Consider the following 24693-nt stretch of genomic DNA (forward strand, 5'->3'; position numbering starts at 1 on the left):
ACAGGCAGATTGATGCTGTTATAGCAGGAGAACGCATGAGTTTGCTGCTGTCTCTAAGAACATGGCTAAGATGGACACCTAAAGTTTAGTCTACTGCCTCTTAGTCACATACAGAGGCAGATATTTGCCACAATTCTTACCTTCTCTAGCAGCTTTCTTGGCCTTCACACTATGGTGGGAAGTGTTGAAAAGTTGTTATGGCTCCTCTTATACATTCTGTGACTAGATTCACACTTTGCATTAAGCCATGTGGTTTGTTTTCTTATTTGCATGCAAAAACCTGGTTTTTGGAGTATATAGCAGTGTTTCTCAACCTTGGCAGCTTGAAGCTGCGTGGACTTCAACTCCCAGAATTCCCCAGCCAGCAAGCTGAAACAAAAGCAAGCTGGCTGGGGAATTCTGGGAGTTGAAGTCCACGCAGCTTGAAGCTGCCAAGGTTGAGAAACACTGGTTTATAGTATAGCATGTTGTGTACTATATTCATCTACCGGGTCTCTGTGGATTATGGAACCACCTGGATCTGGGGATTTTCTATCTTTGGTTCTGGATGGGATTGCACTGCCTCAAACAGACCTGGTGTACAATTTGGGGGTCTTCCTAGACTTGCAGTTTCTGGTTGAAGAGCAGGTGGCAGCTGCGGCTTAGAGGGCCTTTACACAACTCCATCTTATGTATCAGTTGTACTCACTCCTGTATTGGGAAGCCTTGCTCATAGTCATTCACACCTTCGTCTCTTCCTGTTTGGATTACTGCAATGCACTGTACATGGTGCTGCCCTTGGTGACCACTTGGAAACTTTGTTTGGTCCAGAATGCAGCAGCACACCCCAGAATGCCCACATAACACCTCTACTCTGTGAGCTGAGCTGGTTACCAGTGCACTTCTGAGTGCTATTCAAGGTGCTGGTTCTTACCTATAAAGCCCTTCATGGATCAGGACCAGGTTACTTGTGGAACTCTAATTACATCTGCCCATCCAGTAAGATCTAATGGCATACTTTGGGTCCTGTTGCTCCAGCAATGTTATCTGAAGGGACATAGGAAGACTGTCTTCTCTGTTGCTGGTCCCACCCTCTGGAACAGCATGCCCCCTGAGAATTGGTTGGCCCTAATTCTGCCTGCCTTTTCCCCCCAGGCAATGGATCTAGGACTGGTATGATCTGTTGAGTGAGCTTTTTCCCAGCCCTTCTGCGTTTGTGCAGTTTTTTTGCATTGTGATTTTATTATAGTGATGAAGGGGTAGCTGGGTAGGGTGGGGCACTTGAAGACATACAAAAATAGGAACAAAACCAGGATGTAGCGGCATGAGTAGAGCCTCCTTGGGGTCTTACATTGACACAGTCTCCCATACAGTCCACTCTGTATGCTTACATTTTTATGGGTCCCACCATGGAGGATTTGCCATCAGGGATCAGTTTGAGTTCGTACTGGTGGGGTTCATAAACAGCAAGAACTCATTTGAGTAAAGCTCAAATCTTGATGACTGCATAAACACGTCCATATAGTTTTCCTGGCAGCAATAGAGAAGTGGTTTTCCCTCCCCCCCCCCCCCGCTTTTTTTTTCATTTCCCAGTCTAGCCAAAACCTTTGGGTTTTCTATTTAGCCACTTAGTTCTTTTGAGACCAGCCAAGTAGCTGATTAATAAGAGTTGCATGGAAATCGCCAGTTTGCAAACCAGGACTGCTTTAAGGAATCTGGGTGCCTAATGTCATGCTAGGTTTGGACACGCCAAAATCCCATCAGCGTGAGAGCTAAAACTTCTTTTTCCACCTCCACTCACTCATAGCCTGCTTCCATCTGCCGCTCTTTTTAGGAGATCCTGTTTTCTGTGGCCCCAGAGCAGCTGCATACACTGCTGTCCCTTTAAAGCGACCTTGGCAAACCCCTTCCTTTTAACAGTTTGGAGGAGTATTTATAGTTACCGGTGTTCTAATGTCACCGCTTTAGCTTTTGTGTTTTTAATGCTTTGCTTTAATGGAGTTTTTATCTTTGTTTTACTGTATTTTGCATGCTGCCCAGACCAGTTAAGGGAATGTGCGGCATATTAGTTTTCTGAATAAACACACATACTTATCCCCGAAAGACTGTCTCTAATTTCCCGCTTGCAAAAATTAAATAGAAATCAGTTTTGCAGGGAACATGAGGCTTCTTTGCTTTGAAGCAATTGATGATGGCAAGCAGGGCCACCACTGCTGAAATTCTCCAGCTTGGCTTTCGAGTTGCAGACCTCTATGACCGTGCTAAGTATCATTAGCACAGGAGTTTGGGGATGAAAGGTTCGTTGATAGGCAGGGGTTATATATGCTCCTGTCTTGCCTGCTTTGCATGTGGTGATGTGGGATAGTCCTGAATAAGGGTGTTGTTTTAAAATGGTTTGATATATTGCTGGCGGTAGATTATTTGGCTGATAAGGTGGTGGTTCTTTCTTATCTGTGGGGTGGTTGCTAGTCCATGTGATTGGTGGTATTGATAGGTGTGCAACTAGATGACTCATTGAGAAGGCATTTTTCCTTCACTGAGATTGCTGAACTGTGCAGTAGTTGAGTTGAGGTTATTTCGATTATGCACCATTTTATCACCTTCAGGCCCTGCCCAAATTAGATTAGCAGTCTATTAAAACATGATCTCTTGTTCTTGTTTCCACCCACTCAAAACCTCCAATTACACACATTGACCATTTTTCTTTTGAAGATCCTTGCACTGCATTCCAAGGATGTGACCACAATTTATGCATGAGATTAAAATACCCATAGCTCTCATGGCATGCTGGGCTCAGCCAGGAGTGGGTGATATGTACTCAACCACACATTGTTCAATTCCAGTCAGCCCTGGACAGCCTGACCAATGTTGCGAGCCAATGGGGCATTGTGTGTATGTGTGCCTTTGAGTCAGTGTTGACTCCTGGCAACTGCCTGGACAAGTCTCTGCAGTTATCTTGGCAAGATTTCAGAAGTGTTTTGCCCTTGCCTGCTTCCTAGGGCTGAGAGTGACTGGCCCAAGGTCACCCAGCTGGCTTTGTGCCTAAGGCACTCTTTGTGCCTAGAGGTCACTCTCATGGTTTCTAGCCTAGTGCCTTAACCACTACACCAAACTGGCTCTCAATGGGGCGTTACTGTCCCAGCAAAAGTTGTATAGCTATAAAAAGCTACCCACCCTTGGGCTTAATGGTAAGAATCCTTCCAGTGATGTATGCAGCATTAACCAAGGGAAGGTTCATTTAAAAGAAGTCTCCAACCTGGTGAACTACCCATAGGGACTGTAGCCAGTACATCACTGAATGTGCTGCCCAAGGTGGCCTTAGGAGGGCGCAACATGTAATTGTCGCAGTAATGGAGATAGCTACTAACCTGGATTGCTTTAAAAGAAGGTTGGATGGATTCATAGAAGACAAGTCCACTAAGAGCTTTTGAAAGTTCCTTGCTGCCCCTGGGTTGTGGGCAGTGTCACATCAGATATTTGTTGAAGGGAACAATAGTGGGAGAAGTATATTATAATTTGTGACAATTTTGGAGAGTCTATGGAGGCTCATGCAAAGTTTCAGAGGTTGTATATGAACATAGGGGCTCATCTTAGGCAAGTAAGTTCAGAATGTCTCATGACTAAATAGGGATTTTAGGCCAAGTCACTCCCATCCTAATCCGACACTTTACCATGGCGCCCTGAAACAGCGCCAAGTGTAGCTTTGCTTCTGTCAGTGTAAGTCCAGCACATTTACTTCCCTTCTTGGCATTTTTAATGTTCTTTCCTGTAGACTCAGTACTTGTTTCAGAAGTTTTCAATGAAATGGAAGTTAAACCAAAGAGCAGAAAGCAGAAGGTCACATCAAAAACACCACCAATGCCTTTGCTGATAGCATTCATATCACAACAAAACGACACGTGGAATTGATACAAAAACCAAAGAGGAGGAGGAGGGGAACCCCAGAGCTAGTCACACTAACTTTTCCAGGAGAAAATTTATGTCCTGCAGTAAATTGAAGCCTGGCACTTGGTAGTACCGTTGAATGAAGAAATCATTTGCATGCACCAAGCATGCCAAAAGAAATCCTTGTTAGTATCCTTTGACATTTTTCAGCCTGTTGGCACCACCAAGTTGCATCCCTTATGGCACCTGATCTCTCTGCCCAAAATGAAAAGCATCTTATTTTACCCTTTTTACACAGAAGTGAACAGAACCAAACAAATGGAAAAAGTCTATGCAGCAATGATGGGTTCAGACAACTAAAAATCAGTATACCCATGGTGCTCATCCCACAAGTGAATCCTATCTAGTAGCACATTGTGGTCATTCTTAGTTCCACTCTGAATCTAAGTGCACAGGATTTTCTCTTCACACTTGGCTGAACTGGCAAAAGAAGACTTTGATTTAGAGCCGCCCAAATCTGTGAAATGTTAACAGTGACCTCTGACCCTTTAAGAAGTTGTAGCCAGTGCTGAAATCTACTCCTTTAACTTTGTTTCTAGCTTTGGACCAGGCCATTTTTAAAGGGTATAACCCTTCTTGATTCTCCTTGCTGGAGAGTCCTGCTGAGGAGGCTGTGTCAGCAGCAATGTGTCCCAGCTTTTCTTCCAGCATCTACAATCTTCCTTGCTCACTAATGAGCTGTTATCTCAATGCTAACAACCCTGCCTGTTCCTGGGTTTGACAGAGTCCACGTTGCCAGACGAACATGGAGAAAGCCCATAGCAGTTTGGACTGAATCTGGAATATTGCACTTCCTGTAACCTTTAAGCTTAACCTGCACATTAAATTAAATAATATTAAACCAATTTGTTTCAGAAACAACAGAACATGATCTAGAGCATGGTACATTTATGCACATTATTAGATTGTCCCTTTGAGGTGCCACCCCAAGTTGAATTTGGTCCAGTTATTAACTTTAAAAAAAAAATCATCAAGAGTCCAAACAAGACACTGCAGGTTCCTTAAGGCTATGTTTCCCCAGAACTTCTGGATGTAAAATTTTTTTTTTTCATTTGTCCATGTACTGCAAAGCAGCTCTTGTCCATGGCAAATCAGAAAGCAGTTACAAAACCAAAAAAAAAAAAAAGGGGGGGGAGAATTAAAATCTGAAGCAGAGGAAGATGGATGCATTTCACAGCTTCACCTGCAAGAAAGAGAAAGAAGAAACAATAGTAATAACCTTGTTCCATTCAGAAGAAGATCAATACCTTGATAACTCTGATGATGTTGATAGAACATCAACCAGCTGAATGATATCATTCGGTGAAATCGTTCTGAGCTGATCAACCATTTATAGTTTAGCACATTCACTCCTCAAATAAACCAACACTTGTTTAGTAATAGATTCTTGAACATATAAACTATCTTTCGATAAACCCAAAATGTCTGTATGCACATAGATACCTGTACGTTTATTTATTTATTTCTCAAATTTATACTACCACCCATCTCCCCCCCCAGAGGGACTTATATTCTTTTTCCTGGAAGGAAATCTTCATTCAGCAAGTCTGTGGCTGCCAGAGATTTACAAATATGGAAGCCTCTGATTCACAATGCTGCAACAATTAGGATTTCCATCTTTCACACAAGCAGACCCCTTCACATCAAGCTACACATTCACATCTTTGCATGACCGGCTGGAGTTACTGCAGATCCTTTATACATCCATTGCTTGTCTTCGCTGATTGCATCACAATGTATGATTGGATTAGTTAAATGTATATGGATTATTGCAGCATATCATATGTTAGTTTATTGTCATGAATTTGACAAGGCACCAAAATGTTTTCTGTGTGGGTGTCCCTCTTTTTAATTCTTTTTGGCTTTGCAGAAATATACAAATCTTTAGGGCACAAAAGAGCCCTGGAGGACAATACATGTTCAGTAGCCTTGGAAAGTGGATGATCAGATAATGAAAAGGCTTGAATTCTGAATAAGGAGCATCTCACTTTGCAACTGTATGTTGCAGGTCTCCGTTGAATCAATCAATCAATCAATCAATCAATCCCTATACTGTTTTTCCCTTTCTGAAAGGAACTCAGAGGATTGTATTGGTTTTATATTTACTTTACTTTGCTTTTTGTATTGATTCCCATGTTAATTATTTTCAGCTACTTTGGTCCTTCTGTTGGAAAAAAAAATAAGGTATCAAATAAACTTCCCAGTCCCCAGTTTGCAGTAACTTAAACTGAAGCTTTAATAGTTCTAACTGGAGCTCTACAGGGTATGTAGTGTATGTATGTCACCTTGAGCTTCTGAATGAAAGGAAGGATATACATCCAATCAATCAATCAATCAATCAATCATTCAGATCAATGAAAGGTGAATAGGCAAGGAAGTTGGATTGGACCCCACTTCCACTGTTTTTAAGAAACAGGATTAACTCATAACTTTTGAATGTATTTATTGGAATGTATGTATTTATTTATTATGAGTGTATTCTAATTGTATTTTAATCCTGTTGCCTTTAATTTACTTTCAGATAGGTTAATAGCTGTTTTGGTTGTCCTTCTTGGATAGAAAGCAGGATATAAAGAAATAACACAAGATAAGCTCAAGGTCTTTAGATTGCAATTGGTCATAACACTGAATCTAAGTCTATTCGGGTGGACATTTATTATGCTTGTCCATCACGTGGCTTCCTCCAGTGGGTGGCCACCATGGAAAGGGGCCCCTTCTGCTAGGACCTTTCAACACCAAGCAAAGACCTTTCCATTTTCCACAGACATTTCAGGAAATTGCTCTGCTGTTAATTTGGCTGCACATTAACATTTATAAATGCAAATCTACCATGCATTAACACTTTTTTTTAAGCAATGATCACTGCTGTTGCTGTGTTAATCTTTTCTATCTCCTAATTGAAGATTTTTAATAGATCAGCTGTTGTCCCCCTAAGAAATGCAATAATATACATAACTAAACCATTGTATGTTGCTTTTTAAAAACACAAAGGGATTGCAACATGCAGCCTTGATGCAGGATCCTGGTCTCTGCTAGGGCAGCGTGTTGCTAAGGCTAGTTCACGGAGCTTCCTTGCAAAGCACAGTACAGTAAATAAAGACCCTGCATTAATATTTATGGCTGCAGTGGCTTTTGCCGAAGCAACAAGCATCATCACACAGGAACACAACCACCCAGGGAAGGTTCTCAAACTTACCACCTGTGACCTGGAATTATGACTTGCTGACATTCTCATATATGACATCGCTAATGCAGAACTGCTGTTTCTTCTTTAGCCACATCAGTTGTACACACTGGTGAATAAAAATGTATTGTTCCTGCAGAAAGAGAACCAAAACACCTCCAATCACGCAAAGGTATTAGGTAGGTCCCCTGCTCTCCAATGCATTTGGACTGCTGTCCTTTATCCAGCTTTATTACAAGATTTTCACCAGCTTTCCTAGAATTGTCAGAGCCATAATAGTAATAATGACAATAGTAGTAGTAGTAGTAGTAGTAGTTAGCTTTACTTCAGAATTCAGGTGTTATTTCTTTACACATTTTGGGGATGTCAAAAATGTCCTTCAAAGTGCAAGGGTCCATTACCCACAACATTTGCCTCTGTTTCACTAAAGAGGCATAGGGGTCACATGGTGAACCAGGAGGATTAATTTTCCACTGTGTAAAGAAACCTGAAACCAGGTGGAAAGAAAGTGATGTCTGATTTGGGGGTTTATACTGAAACATTTATCATGAATTCAGAGGAGCTGCTCCAAATTTGCTCCTTAGAGGACACCGACATCTAGTGGCCAAACTCAGACAAGTGAGTTTTTCACAGCTCAACTTGCTTGGACATGAGAATGGATATACGCACGGATGAACAAATGAAGAGGTTAGGGCACCCTTCCCAACTTCGTGCTGTTCTAGGACTACCATATCTGGACTGAAAAAATACAGATGACCAATAGGTGGCAGGAAAGAGATGCAGAAACTCTAAAACTTTACTGCTCAATTCTATTGAAACCATCCAGAATAAGTTTATTAGAGCCATATTGATGGTACCAAAAAGTATCAAAAATGCCATCCTACAGGTAGAAATAGGTATAGTTCCATTGGATGCCAGAGCATGGTTCCTTCTTCTTACCTTCTGGCTAAAGTTAATTATGTTGCTTATAGGTTTAGCCCCATTAATATTTAGAGATCATTTTAAGTCATCTTGGCTAAAAAAAAGCCTTAGACAAAATTAAATTGCTGTGCTTCTCTATGGAAAGTCTGTGCTCATTAGGATTTGATAATGCTAGAACCACCCTGAAACAATGAATCTGGGATATAGATCTCCAAACAAATTTAAGTAAGGTGCTACACCCCAATATCTGCCATTTTCTTCCAGAAGGGTTTGTTCCAGCTTCTTATCTATCATCTATCACAATTTTGTTAAAGCATAGTTAAAGCAATGGTGTTCCCCGTAGTAACATATGGCTGCGAGAGCTGGACCATAAGGAAGGCTGAGAGAAGGAAGATCGATGCTTTGGAACTGTGGTGTTGGAGGAAAATTCTGAGAGTGCCTTGGACTGCAAGAAGATCAAACCAGTTCATCCTCCAGGAAATCAAGCCAGACTGCTCACTTGAGGGAATGATATTAAAGGCAAAACCGAAATACTTTGGCCACATAATGAGAAGACAGGACACCCTGGAGAAGATGCTGATGCTAGGGAGAGTGGAGGGCAAAAGGAAGAGGGGCCGACCAAGGGCAAGGTGGATGGATGATATTCTAGAGGTGACGGACTCATCCCTGGGGGAGCTGGGGGTGTTGACGACTGACAGGAAGCTCTGGCGTGGGCTGGTCCATGAAGTCACGAAGAGTCGGAAGCGACATCACAATTTTGAAATTTCGTAAAGCTTTCACTTTAGCCAAGGGATGCGGTGGCGCTGCGGGTTAAACCGCTGAGCTGCCGATCGGAAGGTCGGCGGTTCGAAACCGCGCGGCGGGGTGAGCTCCCGTTGCTCGTCCCAGCTCCTGCACACCAAGCAGTTCGAAAACATGCAAATGTGAGTAGATTAATTGGTACCGCTTCGGCGGGAAGATAACGGCGTTCCGTGAGTCATGCCGGCCACATGACCACGGACGGGTCCTTAGGGACGCCGGCTCCAAGGCTTAGAAACGGAGATGAGCACCGCCCCCTAGAGTCGGACACGACTGGACTTTACGTCAAGGGAAACCTTTACCTTTACCTCACTTTAGCCAGGCTGGACGCGCTGCCCTCAGCAGTCCTTTTTGGACGTTTTAAGGGTACTCCTACGCACCTTCGGCTATGTCCATGCGGTGACAGCTCAATAGAAACCCTAAGCCGTATGTTGTTATATGGTTCCCTACATAAGGATTCTAGACAGGTCCTTATATATCAATTATTGAAGAAATTTCCAGGCAGGGAGAGTGATTTCTATCTAATGCTACTTCTTTCGGACAAGGACCCCAAAATATCCTCCCAGGTTGCCCAGTTTTGTGCTACCATCTACACAATACACCCCACCATCACTTAGATTTTGAATTTCTTAACATAGTATTTTATTTCAATTCATTTTAGTATTTTCATAATTAATTTTGGATTGTAGTATATTAATTGCTTTTGTTTTTATATATGTATATATGTATGTATGTATTAATGTAAGATTGTTGCTATTGTATAGTTTTATTGTGTCTGGCCTTAGGGCTGTAATAAACTTGATGATGATGATGATGATGATGATGATGATGATGATGATGATGATACTGTCACCACTTGGTGATTTGAATTTTTGGAGCCCAAGTCTGAGTGGTGATCTGGCACTATCCCAGCCATGTTGACTGCAGTACAACAGAACTGTGTCACATTAGGAAGATTGATTTGGACTTTTTGCTGGAATGTGAGTCAAACTCAACAGGGCATTAAGTAAAAGTGTTATCCAAATAATAAAACCCAGGAACAGTAAACCTGACTTCTCCAACCTAGTGTTGGGGATACAACTCCCCAAATTCCAAGCCAGATAAAGTGTGCTTTTGCTTCCTCTCCAACTGTTCCAGTCCTGGCAATCCAATGCATCATATCCTGCTCCTTGGGGTTTCATGCATTTGGGGCATTCAGTAAGCCAGATCTGGTCTGCTGAAGCATCACAGCACCCTGCTGTGTTTGTGTGTAAGAAGAGAAAGAGGGAAGACAGAGAACAGCTCTGCCAAAGGAGCAGGAGGATTGGCCAGCTGGCAAACAGCAGGGTTTCAGAAACCCAACAGAAGTTGGCAATATCTCATCTGTGGACATTTTGGAAGAAATTTAATTGAAAACAACTCAACAAGCAAATGGAAGATGAAGGTACCTAAAGGAACTAGCATCTGATCTGACCCACAAGGTTGTAACAATGACCTGGATGCATAAGGAATAGCCAAGGGAATTATACTGGGAAAGTGGAAAAGTACTATTATTTATTTATTAAATTTTTATCACCGCCCATCTCCCCCAATGGGGGACTCTGGGTGGTTTACAATAAAATAACACTAAAAACATAACCACCTAAAATTACCATTAAAATACACATAAAAACAAATGTAAAATCCAAGTGGAGATGGAACACAATCACTAAGAGGTGCTATGGCGCCAGCCATCCCCAGGTGGAGCTATCACTCTCCCCCTCCCAAGCAAGGCGACAAAACCAGGTCTTCAGTTTCTTCCGGAAGTCCGAGAGCAAGGAAACCTGTCTCAACTCCAGGGGCAAGATGTTCCAAAGGGCGGGCGCCACTGCAGAGAAGGCTCGCCTCCTGGACCCTGCTAGATGAAATTCCTTACTGATGGGGTCTGTAGCATGCCCACCCTGCCTGACCAGGTGGGACGGGTCGATGTTATGGGGATGATATGGTCCCTCAGGTACCCTGGTCCCATGCCACGTAGGGCTTTAAAGGTGATAGCCAACATCTTTATTAACTGATATGAAAGACTGGATTCAAGAAATGTTTACTTTCTTTTTTTTCTTGGAAAAGGCTATTTTTTTCTAGTAAACAAAAAATGACACCATACATTTCCCTTTGGCATAGATTTCATAATATTTTACAAGAATAGACAATTGTATGCCTAACTTGATACATTCTTATTAATACATTTAATTGATGTATATCAATTTATACTGATGTATATCAATAATCAAAATGAACAACCATCAAAGAGAAGAACTGGTCAGAAGAAAGAAAGCTGGATGGGCTAGATACAACTCCATGAGGGAAGTCTTACAGAATGAGAAGATCGACGGAAAGCTGCGTGCTAATCTTTTTAATTCGACTGTCTTATCTTATCAACCATGTTTCACTTATATGGAAGTGAAACATGGTTGCTAACAAAGGCAGAAGAGGAAGAGCTTTCAAGAGTAGTAAGGGCTATGGAAAGATCCATGCTGAAAGTTTCTCTCCGAGACCACATCCCAAGCAGCCAGATTAGAACACAAAGTGGAATAAATGATGTCATTGTCGAATATTGAAAACAGAAGCTACGCTGGGCAGGACATGTCAAGTGCATGTCAGATGGCCATTGGACCACAGCAGTTGCTGAATGGTATCCAAGAGAAGTAAAAAGACCTATCGGCCGACCTCCAAAGAGATGGGAAGATCCAATAGTCAAGGACTTTGGCCGAACCTGGAGAAGCAAAGCCAGGATTCGAGACGAATGGAAAGTAAGTTGCGACCAGCAGGACTCTGTCTGGCGACAGTCTGGTCAATCAAGGTGATCTCAATTTAGTATGTTCATGTTTACTATTTTTTCCTATTTGTTTGTTTTACTATTTTTTATGCTTGACTTGGTATTATAACTTAATAACTAATTAATTTGTTGGATTTGTGTATACTAGTCATTCTGTATATTGTTATCTCTGTATTTCTTTTTTTTTAATTGTAATAGAATGGATTATGATGCAAATGGCAATGTAAAATTGCTGCTGGATTGTACCAGCTCAGATTCTAAGGGGGTTGGGGGAGGGGGTCATGTTTGAATTCTTCCTCATAAATTAATAGATTAAAACAACTGCCCATAAAAAATAGCATGTCAAGAAGGCTGGTTCTTGAGTGTTTCTGTATGTATGTCTGGACATACATATATATACATACATCTCCTCCTCCTCCTGTTTTTCCCACAGGTGCAGGGTCCACTTTTTCAGATCAACCAAATGTTGATCCGTTGGTTGCAACAGGAATTGACCAACTGGCTTGTCACTTGAGCCTGACATCGTGGACTGAGTGTGTGTGACCGGCCCAAGGTCACCCAGCTGGCTTTCATGCCTAAGGCAGGACTAGAAGTCACAGTCTCCCAGTTTCTAACCTGATGTCTTAACCACCACACCAAAATGGCTCTCACATATATATAACTACAAATGTGTGTGTGTGTGTATGTGTTTACACACACATATATACGTATACCTATACATATAACAGTGTGGTACGGTGGTAAAAGTGCTGGACTAGGAGACCCAGGCCCAAGTCCACCTCAGTAATGAATGCTCCTTCCATGTCAGCCCTTCCAGGTAGACCAGGGCAAGAAACAGGCATGGTAGGGATTCCAACCATGGTCTTTGTTGCAGGGTAGAATAACAGAATCTTGAAAGCCTGTCAGAATTTCTTTCTGCCCCATCTTATACTTCTTCTTATATCAAATCAAGGCGGGGTTCTTGAGGTCTCATGTTTTCCTCTTTCTCAGGACTGAGTAATCTTTCCTAAAAGCTCTCCCCTTGGCGGTTCACTCCTTCCTTCTCCATTCCCAAGACCAGGTCTACATTTCTTCCCACTGCATGACTTAGGGCCATTTTCTCTCAGCCTGACCCACTACACAGGACTATTGAGGACAATGAGCTCTGTGTACATTGCTTTGAACTCTTGAATGACAGATGGGATAAATCTAATAAACAAACAGGCAAAAAGGGTGGGGCTGTGGTGATGATGCCATGTTTGCCCTCTTGCAGATGTAGACGCTCCCTTTGTAGACACACACCCCCTTTCAGTACTTTCCATTTAGGCTGATTACTTCTACTTCCTTCTTTTATAGTATGACATTCAATATTCTAAACTTTATAATATGCTTTTTATAAGTTTCTAAGGAACTGAGGGATGCCTCAAGTGAATAAATGAATCAATCTGGCAAACACATTTCAAACAGCCAGTGAAAATCATACCTCTGTCTGAACCATGGACATCCGATAAGACCTCATGTCTGACACCATTCCCAATATATCTACAAATTCATGATCACGAATGTGCTGTAAAAGCCGGTCTAATGCTATGAACGTCCCGGTCCGTCCCACACCAGCACTGCAAAACAAACACAGCATTACACACCATTGCTTATGAGGTGAGAAATATGCTTATTATGCATTCTGTTCTGGGAAATCTTATTAACTCTGTAAATATCCATAATCACAGTGTACTTTATAGCTCACTATCTAATGTTCATTGCTATTCACTGCTGTACATTGGGAAAGTTAAAAATGGAGGTGCTAACCGTTTTGAAAGCATTTCTCCTAAAAATATACAACAGAGGGAACAAACTCTTAAGTATCTGACTGTGTCACTGATTAAGGGATGGGGTCTGGCCATCCCTATAAGAAAGTAGAAGTGGTGATAGGGCATCTTTACCATGATTGTCTTCCACCTTCCATCACATCTGAAAAAAAAGACAAATCTGGTCTGTTTGCCTTCCAGATTTGTATGGTTCCATATGCAAGTCCCTTATGCCTTTCTGCACATTTTGGATCAGAAAAAGATGGACCCAACCCATGCTGTTCAGCACTGTTATCTAAATTGCTGCGGAGTCCATGCCAAAGATTCCGACAACCAAGTCCCACAGAAATCCATGGCAGGTTTTCTTTTACGTCCCTCGCCCAACCTTCTACTGCAATTCAAGGACATCTGAAGGAGGGCTTCAGCAGCATCTACTTCATAGTGCTTAGAGCCAAATCCACGAGCTACTAGGCTTCCCTCAAAAATCGAGTGTCTGGATTAGTGGGCTTCCTCCTCTCACCCAGTCTGTTTCATGAGTGGACCTACATTTTCATCTGCAAATCTATGGGCAGGATCTGCTTTGTTTCTGAATTTTGTAAGCTACCCTGACCTTCAGAGTCTCATGATGGGGGTGATTGACAACTGTTTCATGAATAAGACTGGAAAAAACTATAGAACAACAACGATGCAATGTGGAAGTTAATAATAATTAAAAACAGATTTCCTTCCTAAATGTTATCTCTGGATATTTGTTATTAATGCTGGATTTCTGTATTTTCAGAAGAAGAAGAAGAAAGGGCGGGGGGCAGAAATTTATTTTTCTATTCAAACGTAATGTAAGCTTACAGGCTTAGTTTTAACCTAAAATCACTGAAGTGGATAGAGACATACAGAAATAAAGTTCTGGATTTTTCAGCATAGTGAAACGATTGCCATGCTCCTCTTTACAATTTCTCCCCCAAATAGGGAGCTATACAGAACTGCACCCCTAAAACCAGGCACTGGTAATGTAGGAAGATCTAAAGGACCGCTGCTCTGCTTGCGAATCACCGAGAAATTTTAGCCACCGGGTTCCTATTATATTTATTTTATTATATATTATAGGATTTTTTAGTTTTATATTTCTCTTATTTATGTTTTATTGTAAACCACCCAGAGTCCCTTTTGGGAGATGGGCGGTGATAAATTTGATTAATAAAAATAAATAAAGTCGCAGGTGACAGCAGGTAGTGAACCCCCCCCATCCATGCATCTTAAAAGGTGCAGAAACAGCCCTTTAGTGGAAGAGCCGTTCATCTCACACGCTGAATACTCCAGTGAGGTCTTTACCAAACAGAACGCAACTTCTAAGAAGGAAAGCTGGCAGAGAAAATATATGGCCCTTCTCATTCCTCCTAGATGCAAAAAAAAAAAAAAGCAGCACATCTTTGGTACTCATTCCTCTTGGACGCAAAAAAAAAAAAAGCAATGCAACATTGTTCTTTGGGCTATGTTATGCTCACATCCTCCACATCTATGGGGGCAGCAAGTTTACCTGCAGTGTACAATCATGGGCCCCTTGCTTTTCGTTGCCTGCTGCCTGACCATCTGTACAAAGTGCAAAATGCTTTCTGCTGAGTTGGTGGGAGGGACCCCATGGTCAGGCCAAGAGGTGTAATTAAAATGCATCACGTCCTGCATTTCATCTGCCTGAGTGGAAAGAAAAACAGAATGGTTCCAGAGTAATGTCAGCAGTTGTAAGTACGTAGTCCCTTACACAGGTGCATCATCAAAGCATAGAGCTGGATGGGGTCATTTAGAGCAGGGTTCCTCAACCTTGGTGACTCTAAGCTGTGTGGACTGCAATTCCCAGCCAGCTTTGCTGGCTGGGGAATTCTGAGAGTTGCAGTCCACGCAGCTTAGAGTCACCAAGGTTGAGGAACCCTGATTTAGAGTATCCAGTCCAACTGTCTAATTTGCAGGGCTAATAACATTGCTTGAAAGATGTCCACTAATGAATAAATGGGAGCTTTTCCCCCGATACAACTATCTGCCCCATGTCAGGGCCCAAGGATTGAGTTTTGGATTATTGCTTTTAGATTAAGGCAAGGATACCTAGATATATACTATATACACAGGTAAGTATTATTCATGTAATACTCAAGTGTGGATTATTTATTTATTTATTATTCAAATTTCGCTAGGATTATGTCTAGATTTTGTTCTAGTTCAGAAACTCAAGACCCAGCAACCAATATCTTGTGCAAAAGGTAAATATTGAACATAAGCATATTGGGAGTCCAGGAATCTGATCTGAGAACTGAATCGGGCACACAAATCCCACTCCCTGGACCATCCAAGTTGTCTTTATTTCAGCGGTGTAATTTAAACCCAAAGGGAAATAGAGATGACAGCGCTTTGACTGATCTTGAAAAAGCAAACTAAGGTTTGAGAGCATCACACCTTGGATAGGAGACCATTATGAAATCCCAGGGTAGTAGACTACACAGTGGGAAGTTGAAAAAACCCAGAATAAAAATCAGTGGCAAAAATTGTGAGAGACATATAATTGCCTTTTTGCATATTCAGTGTATATTTGCTGATAAAAAAGCTACTGAAGCAAATGAAAACTTAGATGGGCAGGAAGGTCTGACAGTTGAATGGAGACCTCTACACACACACAAAATAAGTCATAGACTGTATAGGGGGTTTTAAATCAGGACTTGAAATGTACTAGTGGAGCAGCATTCCCAACAACCAAAAGCTGCGTAAGACCATTTATATTGACCTACATAGCTGATTCGGAAGTTCCTGAACATCCAATCTGCTTGCTCTTCTTCAGAAAGCATCTCCACTGTGATGTCTCCATAAGGAACTGGCTCTTCTGCAAAAGGCCAATAATGGTCACATTTTACCTGGAAAGAGGGGAAAAGCAATCCAAAATTACAATGGAGAAGCAAAGCTCTTAAAAGTTTTTCCTTTGCAACCACCACAGTTGATGCAAGAATCCAAGCAAGGGACATGCAGATATGGACAGAAACACACTGCTTTTATCACAGGAGACCCCAGGGCAATGGAGACAAGCCTTTCATTGTGGTGGCTGTTTTGAGCTGGATAGTGGCTTGTCTCTTTTACATTAGGCATTCCTGGGCAAAAGAAAAATAAGCAAACCTGCCTGTAATAATGATTCTCCTACTTGTATACATAATCTTTCTTAAGCAGCACTGTCAGTACCTAACAGGATATGTGTAAACTACAATTTTTGTTTTTATTTTTTGTATCTGGGCAAATCCTGCTTGAGGAAGGGAGTGTATCTTGCATAAGTTAAAAATGAAGGCAGTTGCCTTAGACTGAACCAGGCTGCTGGTCTGTCTAGCTCAGTGTGGCCTATACTTACTGCAGCGGCTATCTAAGATTTCATGTAGATCTTCCTTAGCCCTCCCCACAAAGTCCAGGAATCAAACTTGGCACCGGCTGTGTGATGAACACTGCTGTGGTGGCCCCTCTCCTACTTTTGTTAGTTCCTATAACATGCTTAACTTTGGTGCAATGTAGACTAACCTCCTCGCGGCGCACCCTGGGCAACGCGACTTGTCACGGCTAAATAGTTTACACATCTGGCTGCTGGACCTCACAAGATTTCCCAGCAAGAAAAAGCAGCATGAACACCAGACTGCTATGCCATATGATTAAAAAAAAAACATGCTTAACTGGTCAAGATTAGCAAGATGGTTTATTGTGGGAACATCAAAAAAGAGGAAACCATTCCCAATTAACCTCAGTTGGACACACTTTGTGTGCCAGTTGTAACTATGCCTGCAGTGGGAAGTATTGGCAACAGTCATTCATGCCCTTGTCATCAAACAGTTGGGCTACTGTGTTGCTTTCTGCTTGGAACTGCTCTTGAAGACCATCAAAAAACTACAGCTGGTGCAAAATATGGCTGCCCACATGCTAACTGCATGCCTCCAGGTATAGCCATAAAACAAGAGTATTGCGGGAGGTCCACTGGCTTCCACTTTATTTCCAGCAGCAATTCCTTTATTTCCTCATTATTATGCTTAAAGTAATACCCTAGTATCAGAGAGAAGGTGTCCTTATTCCTGATATCCAGAAATTTGTTAAAAGCCTGTTTCCAAAAATATTTGGGATTGTAGAGTGAGAAACAGCTGTATCTGAGATGAAAGTGGCACTGTTAATATGGAATGTAATAACACTGGCATAAGATGGAATTTACATTATTAAGATGTTATTAGCTGCTGATTTGTATATTGTTGAGGATGGGGTGCTGTAACCTCTTCAGATTAATAAATCAATCACTCTCCTTAGTTAGCTGTGTTGCAGGAACAGCTAATCACAATGATCTTCTACATAATCTTCCAATAAAAGTGTTGGAGGAAAGAGCAGCTGGGCCAGTATGTCCTGGTTGTGACGTTTCAAAGACTATTAATAGCTAATGTTAGATAAGAGAGCCGGTTTGGTGTAGTGGTTAATGGAGTTCGGCTAGAAACTGGGAGACTGTGAGTTCTAGTCCTGCCTTAGGCACAAAGCCAGCTGGGTGACCCTGGGCCAGTCACTCTCTCTCAGCCTAAGAAGCAAGCAGTGACAAACCACTTCTGAAATCTTGCTGAGAAGACTGCAGGGATTTGTCCAGGCAGTTGCCAGGAGTCAAAAAGCAACTCAAAGGGACACACACACATGCACACACACACTGCTAGATATAGGATTCTAGCAAGGCTCCATAATCCAAGAGGCATGAAAGAATCTACAATCATAGAACTGGAAGTGACCTCAGAGATTACCAAACCTAATGCCCTGCTCAGTCTACATACCCTTCTCTTCTCATTGCACTGAGTAAGCATAACAATGATTTGTGACTTCTGCTGGAGAACCATCTTCCAAAAGTCATTCCTTGTCTCTGGTAGTGGTCCTTGTGTCGCAATATATTCTTGTGGAGAGTTATAACCCTACAAAAGAAAGAGGCAGCCACAGTATTATTTTTATTTATAGACCCTTTTAAATCAAAGGTTTCCTTTAAACCAGGAATCTCTCCCTACATCAGAATACAGTTCCTTCCTAAGAACATCTGCAGAACAATTGATTCTTAGGTAATTGTGGAGTCCTTGGTGCTCTCTGAGCCTTTTTGTTTTCTTGCAGACGTTTCATTGCCAGACTAGGCAACATCTTCAGCGCAAAGAGGGAGTGGGCCTTGCTCTCAGTTTGCTTGCCCTGCTTGTGTTGATAGGGGTGTTCTTCTCTCCTTGGGAGTTCCTTGATTAGGCTGTTGTTTGCTGCTTGGTTGATTGCCTGAGTTGATAGTTCCTTGATTAGGGTGTATTGTGCTGTTTGATGGTTCATCTGGCGTTAATCCTAGTGTTGATTTTTGCCTATCTGGGTGTTGATTGCTGGCAAGGGGGTGTACTGGTCTTTTGGCTTTTCTATTGTCTCTTTTGAATGATATGTAAATGTTGTTTACCCCTATGTGTCTGTTGATGGCTGCTTGGTCTGAGTGCCAGGCTTCCAGGAATTCTCTGGCATTTTTGGATTTGGCTTGGTTTAGGATGCTCACCGTTTCCCAGTTGAAACTATGGTTGAGTCTGTCCATGTGTTGTGAGATTAAGGAGTTGTCATCGTGCCTTCTGACTGCTAGTTGGTGTTCGTGGATGTGTTCTGCTAGTCTTCTGCCTGTCTGTCCTACATAGTGGCTGTTACAGTCTTTGCATTGTATGTTGTAAATAACTCCTGTTTTTTCTTCTTGGGCTATTGGGTCTTTTGGCTTGCTTAATATGTTTTGAAGAGTTTTAGTTGGTTTATGTGCTACGGTGATGCCATGTGGTTGTAACAGTCTGTTGGTGGTTTCTGAGATGTTTCTGATGTATGGCAGTGTTGTCCTTTTCATAGTTGATGAGGTCCATTATCCTGGGTATTTCTATTTTGGTGTATTTGGCTATTTGGTGTATTTGGGTATCTTAGGTAACTGTTGCCCTTAAATTTTGTGAATCTTAACTAAACCTTCTGTATACCAGATGCCCTTTCTTTCTGAACCTTATAGCAACCTTGAATGTGGGCATCAGTTGTCTCTACTTGGGCACTCAGCACACTCACATGTTTTAGCTCATCCCTAATCCTGATCTAGCTTTGTTTGATATCCCAGATCATTTTGTCTCCCTTTCCTACCACTATTTCTACTGCCCTCCAGGACCTATTCCATATTTCCAGCATCAGCATTCATTTCTTGTCTTGAATTACAGTGGTATCATGTTTGTAAAATTAGATCCATCAGCCAAGTGGGGGGTTATTATTGCTAAATTTACTTTTTTATCTGTATCAATATCTATCTATCTATATACAGTGTGTGTATGTATGCATATATATATATATATATATACACAGAGAGAGAAAGAGAGGTTAAGCAGTCCCTAAATATCCAGAAACAACGTTCTTATTTTTAAGTGACTGTTTCACTTTGGAGCTAATTGGCATGCCATAAACTAGAACTGCAGCTAGAAGGAACAATTTTGTCTATATCATTGACTGTTTACACTCTGTGTACTATTTCCTAAGCTATGAAAATATAATTACTTTGACTTATCTGAGTCCGGTCCACTTACTGGGATGTAGTTGGCATTAATGTAATCAGAGCCTTCTTCTTCATTCATTGAAACCAACTGAACACGGCTGAAATCATCTGCAAAAAGGCAACATATCCAATGATGAATTCAACATAAATGCACAAATTTTGGAATTAAGTCTCTGGAAGTTTAACATAAATCTGCATGCATTTTGGGAAAAATCAAGATGGCAGGTCAATCAACTTGCAGTAGCTGATATTTCAATAAATTTACACTTTTGTATACAGGGAAGGGAGAAGTACTTCACTACTATTGCCTAGAAAAACCCTTCACTTCTGGATTGCCGGGAGCACGTTAAAGTTTCAAAGACAATTTGGGAATATTGCATTGTATCCCTTTGTGCATGGGTGCTTAAAAAGTAAAGTTACCCTTACTCCAAGGGAGGGAGGGAGGGAGGGAGGGAGGTTCTTTATGGGATAGATTTAAATACAGAAAAATAACTAGCAGGATCATAGCACAGGAGTGCTATGCTTTTATGCTCAGCATTAGTCACTCTGCAAAAGGTGATTGTATCAATTGAATTAATAAAATAATAAATAAAATAATACCATGCAGCATATTTACTCCTATTCTTACTGTGAACTACAGTAAGAACAAGTAAGGGAAAGAACAAGTAAGCAGGCAGGGAGGGTAGCTGAAAAAGCAAGATGCTCAGGGAATGTGGTGACAAAAAATGATGATAAAGTCTTGGTAGTTGCCCAACAAGGCTGCCCTTTGGTGCTGGCATTACAAGTTGCCTGGATGCCAGATACAAAGTCTAATGTTACATACAGCAACTCCCTCCTAAAACAACAACTTACAAGGCAGGATATTTGTGTAGCGATTTTTACTGCGATTCATGGGGAGATCAGCTGCAAAATGTGGGGTATCCAGACCAATCAGTTTCAATTCCTGAGTGTAACACACACACACAAACACACACACAAATTATGCTTAGACAACCTTTGTATCAGCATATTGTTAGACAAGACAACTCAGTAACAATGTAATAGTTAAGATAACCTATTTGTTTTCAGTGCAAATGGGGGATCTATTAATTTTATCAATGGAGTAGTTAATTTCTCAAGGAATGTTAATACACAAAGACTTGCATATGTACATATATATGTACACCTTAGCCCTACACCTTTCTGGGCTGTGTTTTCCAGCAGGAATTCCTTTTTGTGTGCCCGTGTGCCTTCAAAGCAGTCTTGACTTCTGGCGATTGCCTGGACAAGTCTCCACAGTTTTCTTTGCAACAGTTTTGGAAGTGGTTTGCCATTGCCTCCTTCCTAGGGCTGGGAGAGTGTGACTGGACCAAGGTCACCCAGCTGGCTTTGGGCCTAAGGTGGGACTAGAACTCACGGTCTCCCAGTTTCTAGCCTGGTGTTTTAACCACTACGCCACACTGGCTCTCAGTAGGGATACATACACACCTACAAATTACTATGCAGATATATTCATGTGCCACACACATTTGAGTGTTTGTGTTGGAATCTCCAGGATAGCTTGGTATTATGTCCTTTGTCCCGCAACTAAAGCATATAAAGAAGGGATGGCCGCTAGATTATTTCCCTACTTATAAGAAACTATGAAATCTCTCTTCTTCATGCAAGGAGAGTTTTAAAAAGATATTGAAGGGAAACGATATTTAAAAAGTAATAATCTTCCACCCTGCTCTGAAGTGGAAAAGCCCAAGAATACTATCTATTCATTTACTCACTTCCTTCCACAGAATTTAAGTTACCAATAGCCAATATCTGAGTTGGGATTTACCTCAAATTGCAGAGAGAATTTGTAATCAGAATCTTTAGCCATATCCTTGACGTAGCTGTCAAAATCATCCAGCTGGACCGGGCTTTTAAAAAATGCATACAGAAAGAATTAAGAAAAGAATCTGTCATTCATAGAAGTCACCATCTGTTAATTGAACCATGAAGTTAAAGAATAAATAATTTATGTCTGGATCCAACTAACTTAGAACTAGATGAGACAAAAATCAATAAAATATGATATGTGAGATACAGATTACAGATGTGAGGCCAGAATGGTCTGGGTTTTTTTTTAAATCAGAGATATCTAGAGAATTCCAGTGTCCTCACTCATACGAATTTCTTCTCAGTTCACACCTTATCTAGAATAAGATAGAATTAAATAAATAAAAATCAGTCTCCCTTCCCACAAACAGCAGGTGAGCTGATAAAACTATCTGGATTACACCATGTCATACTACAAGGGAAGGGTGCTCACCTCACTGAATTATGCACCCACAGGCATTTGTCACAAGCCATAGTGATACCAAAAGTGGTCATCACTCCATGATGTAATTTATGTCAAGACATCTGATGAAAGTCATGTCTTTACATGCCACGATACATGTGTCTTTTGCACCCTCTTGCCTTCCCCTAATGATATCTATGCCTGCTTCTTACATATATATCTCCCAGTGAATTCATAGAGCAGGAAGTCGGGAATCCTTTCTCCCAATATTTTCTTTTATCCCTGCAGAACATTTGGCAGGAAGGAAAGGCACAATCACTCATGAAACCCCACCGATTTGAAGTGCTGCAGTCCAGACCAGGTTTATCACCTTATCTGCTGTTAGGAAATTTGAGGTTTTAGTGATTATTTCCAGCAGGACCCAGTCACTTTCCATAGATCAGGATTCCATCCTGATGTTCTAACCTCTTATTCCCCAAATAACCAAGAAAAGGCAACCACTCTTCTTGTCTAATTCCTATGCTCCAATTTGCAAAGATCAGTATGAGTTTCTTTGCCTTAAAGCAACAAAATCCCAAGGAACCTGTTTCTTATCAACGATTAATTACTGCTGTTTACCTGCTGTCATTAATGATCCAGTGAATAATTAGCAACTGTGTTGAGAAACTGGAATAGTTTGATAACAGGAATGTTCCTGATTTTTTTTCCTTCATGTCTTTCACACTTATAAGACTCAACTAAACGCTTTGGGGAATTGATAACAAGAGATAATTGATTTTTCCCCAGTGCTTAATTTTCTATTTGTCAGGAACATTTTTCTGGTGCAGGACCTGCTGTGAAAAGTAAACAGGAGCCTACAGTTTCTCATGGTGGAATGTCATTCTCAGTGACACATCCAGGTTTTGGACAGTGCTTGAGCAAGGACAAACAGTGCAGGCTCCAAAATTGAAAGAATTCTTGTACGGCTGGCTCTACACATTTTGGCACCATAGTGTCAAATAATCTGGTGCCCTCTATGGTTTGGCTAATCTTCTGATTTTGTTAGGAATCTCAAAAAGGTGCCCTCTTATTTTTTTCTTCAAGTCTTTGAGCTTTATGCTTACGATGTTGAGCCTGGGAAAACTTTTTTCTTTTCTTGGACATTTTCATCCTATACTGTGAATCACAGTGAATAATTTTAATTACATCAGCACCCATTATTTTCATATGGCCACAATTCTGCAAAATTATATTTAACGCTCAAGTGGGTGTGCTGGTGCATGGAGTACACCATTACCACTTTTCCAGATATAACTTTGATAAGCTGATTGTCACACAACTTGCTCGCTCAGGACCTTCCTATCAGACCTTCCTTTGTCTTGCTTCAGTAATATTACTGGTAGTCCTTGACTTATGGCCATTCATTTAGCAACTGTTTGAAGTTACAATGGTGCTGAAAAAAGTGCCTCACAACTGGTCCTTGCACTTACAACTGCTGCAGTGCCCCTGCGGTCACATGATCAGAATTCAGGTGCTTGGCAACCAGCATGTATTTACGATGGTTGCAGTATCCCAGGGTCATGTGTTCATCATTTGCATCCTTCCCAGCCAGCTTCTGACAAGCAAAAACAATGGGGAACTGTGTGATTCACTTTACAAGCATGACAAAGGTCATAAAATTGGGTGCAGTCACATGATGCCTCGCTTAATGACTGTGCCGCTTAACGACTAATTTTCCAGCCCCATTGTGATCATAAGTCAAGGACTACCTATATCAGCTTCCTGAAGTCTATAGCTCTAATAATTCCTTTTCCATGAGTTGTGATGTCTGGTGAGTGTGCTGTCCACTACCACTCCACCAACTTTGTGTTTTTGAAAAACATAGAAAGAAAAAGTTCTAAAGCAACGAGGAAAGATTATCAGATTTTATCTATTTTTATCAGATCTTTGAAAACTGCAGTGTATTTATGTAGTGTAAACAGCAGGGCCAGGCTCTTTGCTGAGAGCCTATTTGCACATTTGCAGCACTTCCTGAAATTGCACAATGCTGGGTAGTCACACTATCAGCGCCAGGATGTAGATAACGCAGAAGAGCTAATGCACGCTATATACAGTAGTCATCTAAAGCGTGAAGTTGTATGAGTTCAATTCCCAGTAGAGGGTTTCAGCCCCACAGAATAACATCTAGTTACCCTTGTCTGATAGATGTGTCAGAAAAGGGAAGATGCCTCTTTTATACCTATAAGATATATTTAAAGGCTAAACAAAGCTGAAATCGACCTCTTGCCTATTTGATATATCTTTGAAAAGTGATCATCCTCTTTGTCCCTGCATACTCTGGCAATGTTTTTCCAGAGATTTTCTTTTATCCTGAAGGGAAAAAATGTCAAACCATTATTGCTCCTGCACTGCTGCCCAAGGAGAACAAGAGGGGTATAATAGTAACACACGCATCATTGCGTTAAGTGCGTCATTTGAGTGAGACAATGTTGCACA

At 41.3% G+C, this 24693-nt stretch overlaps 1 protein-coding gene across 1 annotated transcript in view; it reads right to left on the bottom strand.

Moving 5' to 3' along the window:
• Nucleotides 1-3838: 3838 nt before the first annotated feature.
• PTPRO (protein tyrosine phosphatase receptor type O) overlaps nucleotides 3839-24693 on the bottom strand; it is a 34083-nt gene continuing 13228 nt past the window's right edge. Inside the window, exons 7-15 of the mRNA XM_063308494.1 lie at nucleotides 21775-21856; nucleotides 20820-20910; nucleotides 19999-20075; nucleotides 18220-18354; nucleotides 16180-16302; nucleotides 14943-15097; nucleotides 13084-13219; nucleotides 7121-7241; nucleotides 3839-5107 (exon numbers count right to left, since the gene is read on the bottom strand). Coding sequence (XP_063164564.1) covers nucleotides 7137-7241; nucleotides 13084-13219; nucleotides 14943-15097; nucleotides 16180-16302; nucleotides 18220-18354; nucleotides 19999-20075; nucleotides 20820-20910; nucleotides 21775-21856 — 904 coding nt within the window. The 3' untranslated portion in view covers nucleotides 3839-5107; nucleotides 7121-7136. The remainder of the gene's footprint in view (nucleotides 5108-7120; nucleotides 7242-13083; nucleotides 13220-14942; nucleotides 15098-16179; nucleotides 16303-18219; nucleotides 18355-19998; nucleotides 20076-20819; nucleotides 20911-21774; nucleotides 21857-24693) is intronic.

Source organism: Candoia aspera, chromosome 7 (assembly GCF_035149785.1).
Source record: "Candoia aspera isolate rCanAsp1 chromosome 7, rCanAsp1.hap2, whole genome shotgun sequence".
Lineage (NCBI taxonomy): Eukaryota > Metazoa > Chordata > Lepidosauria > Squamata > Boidae > Candoia > Candoia aspera.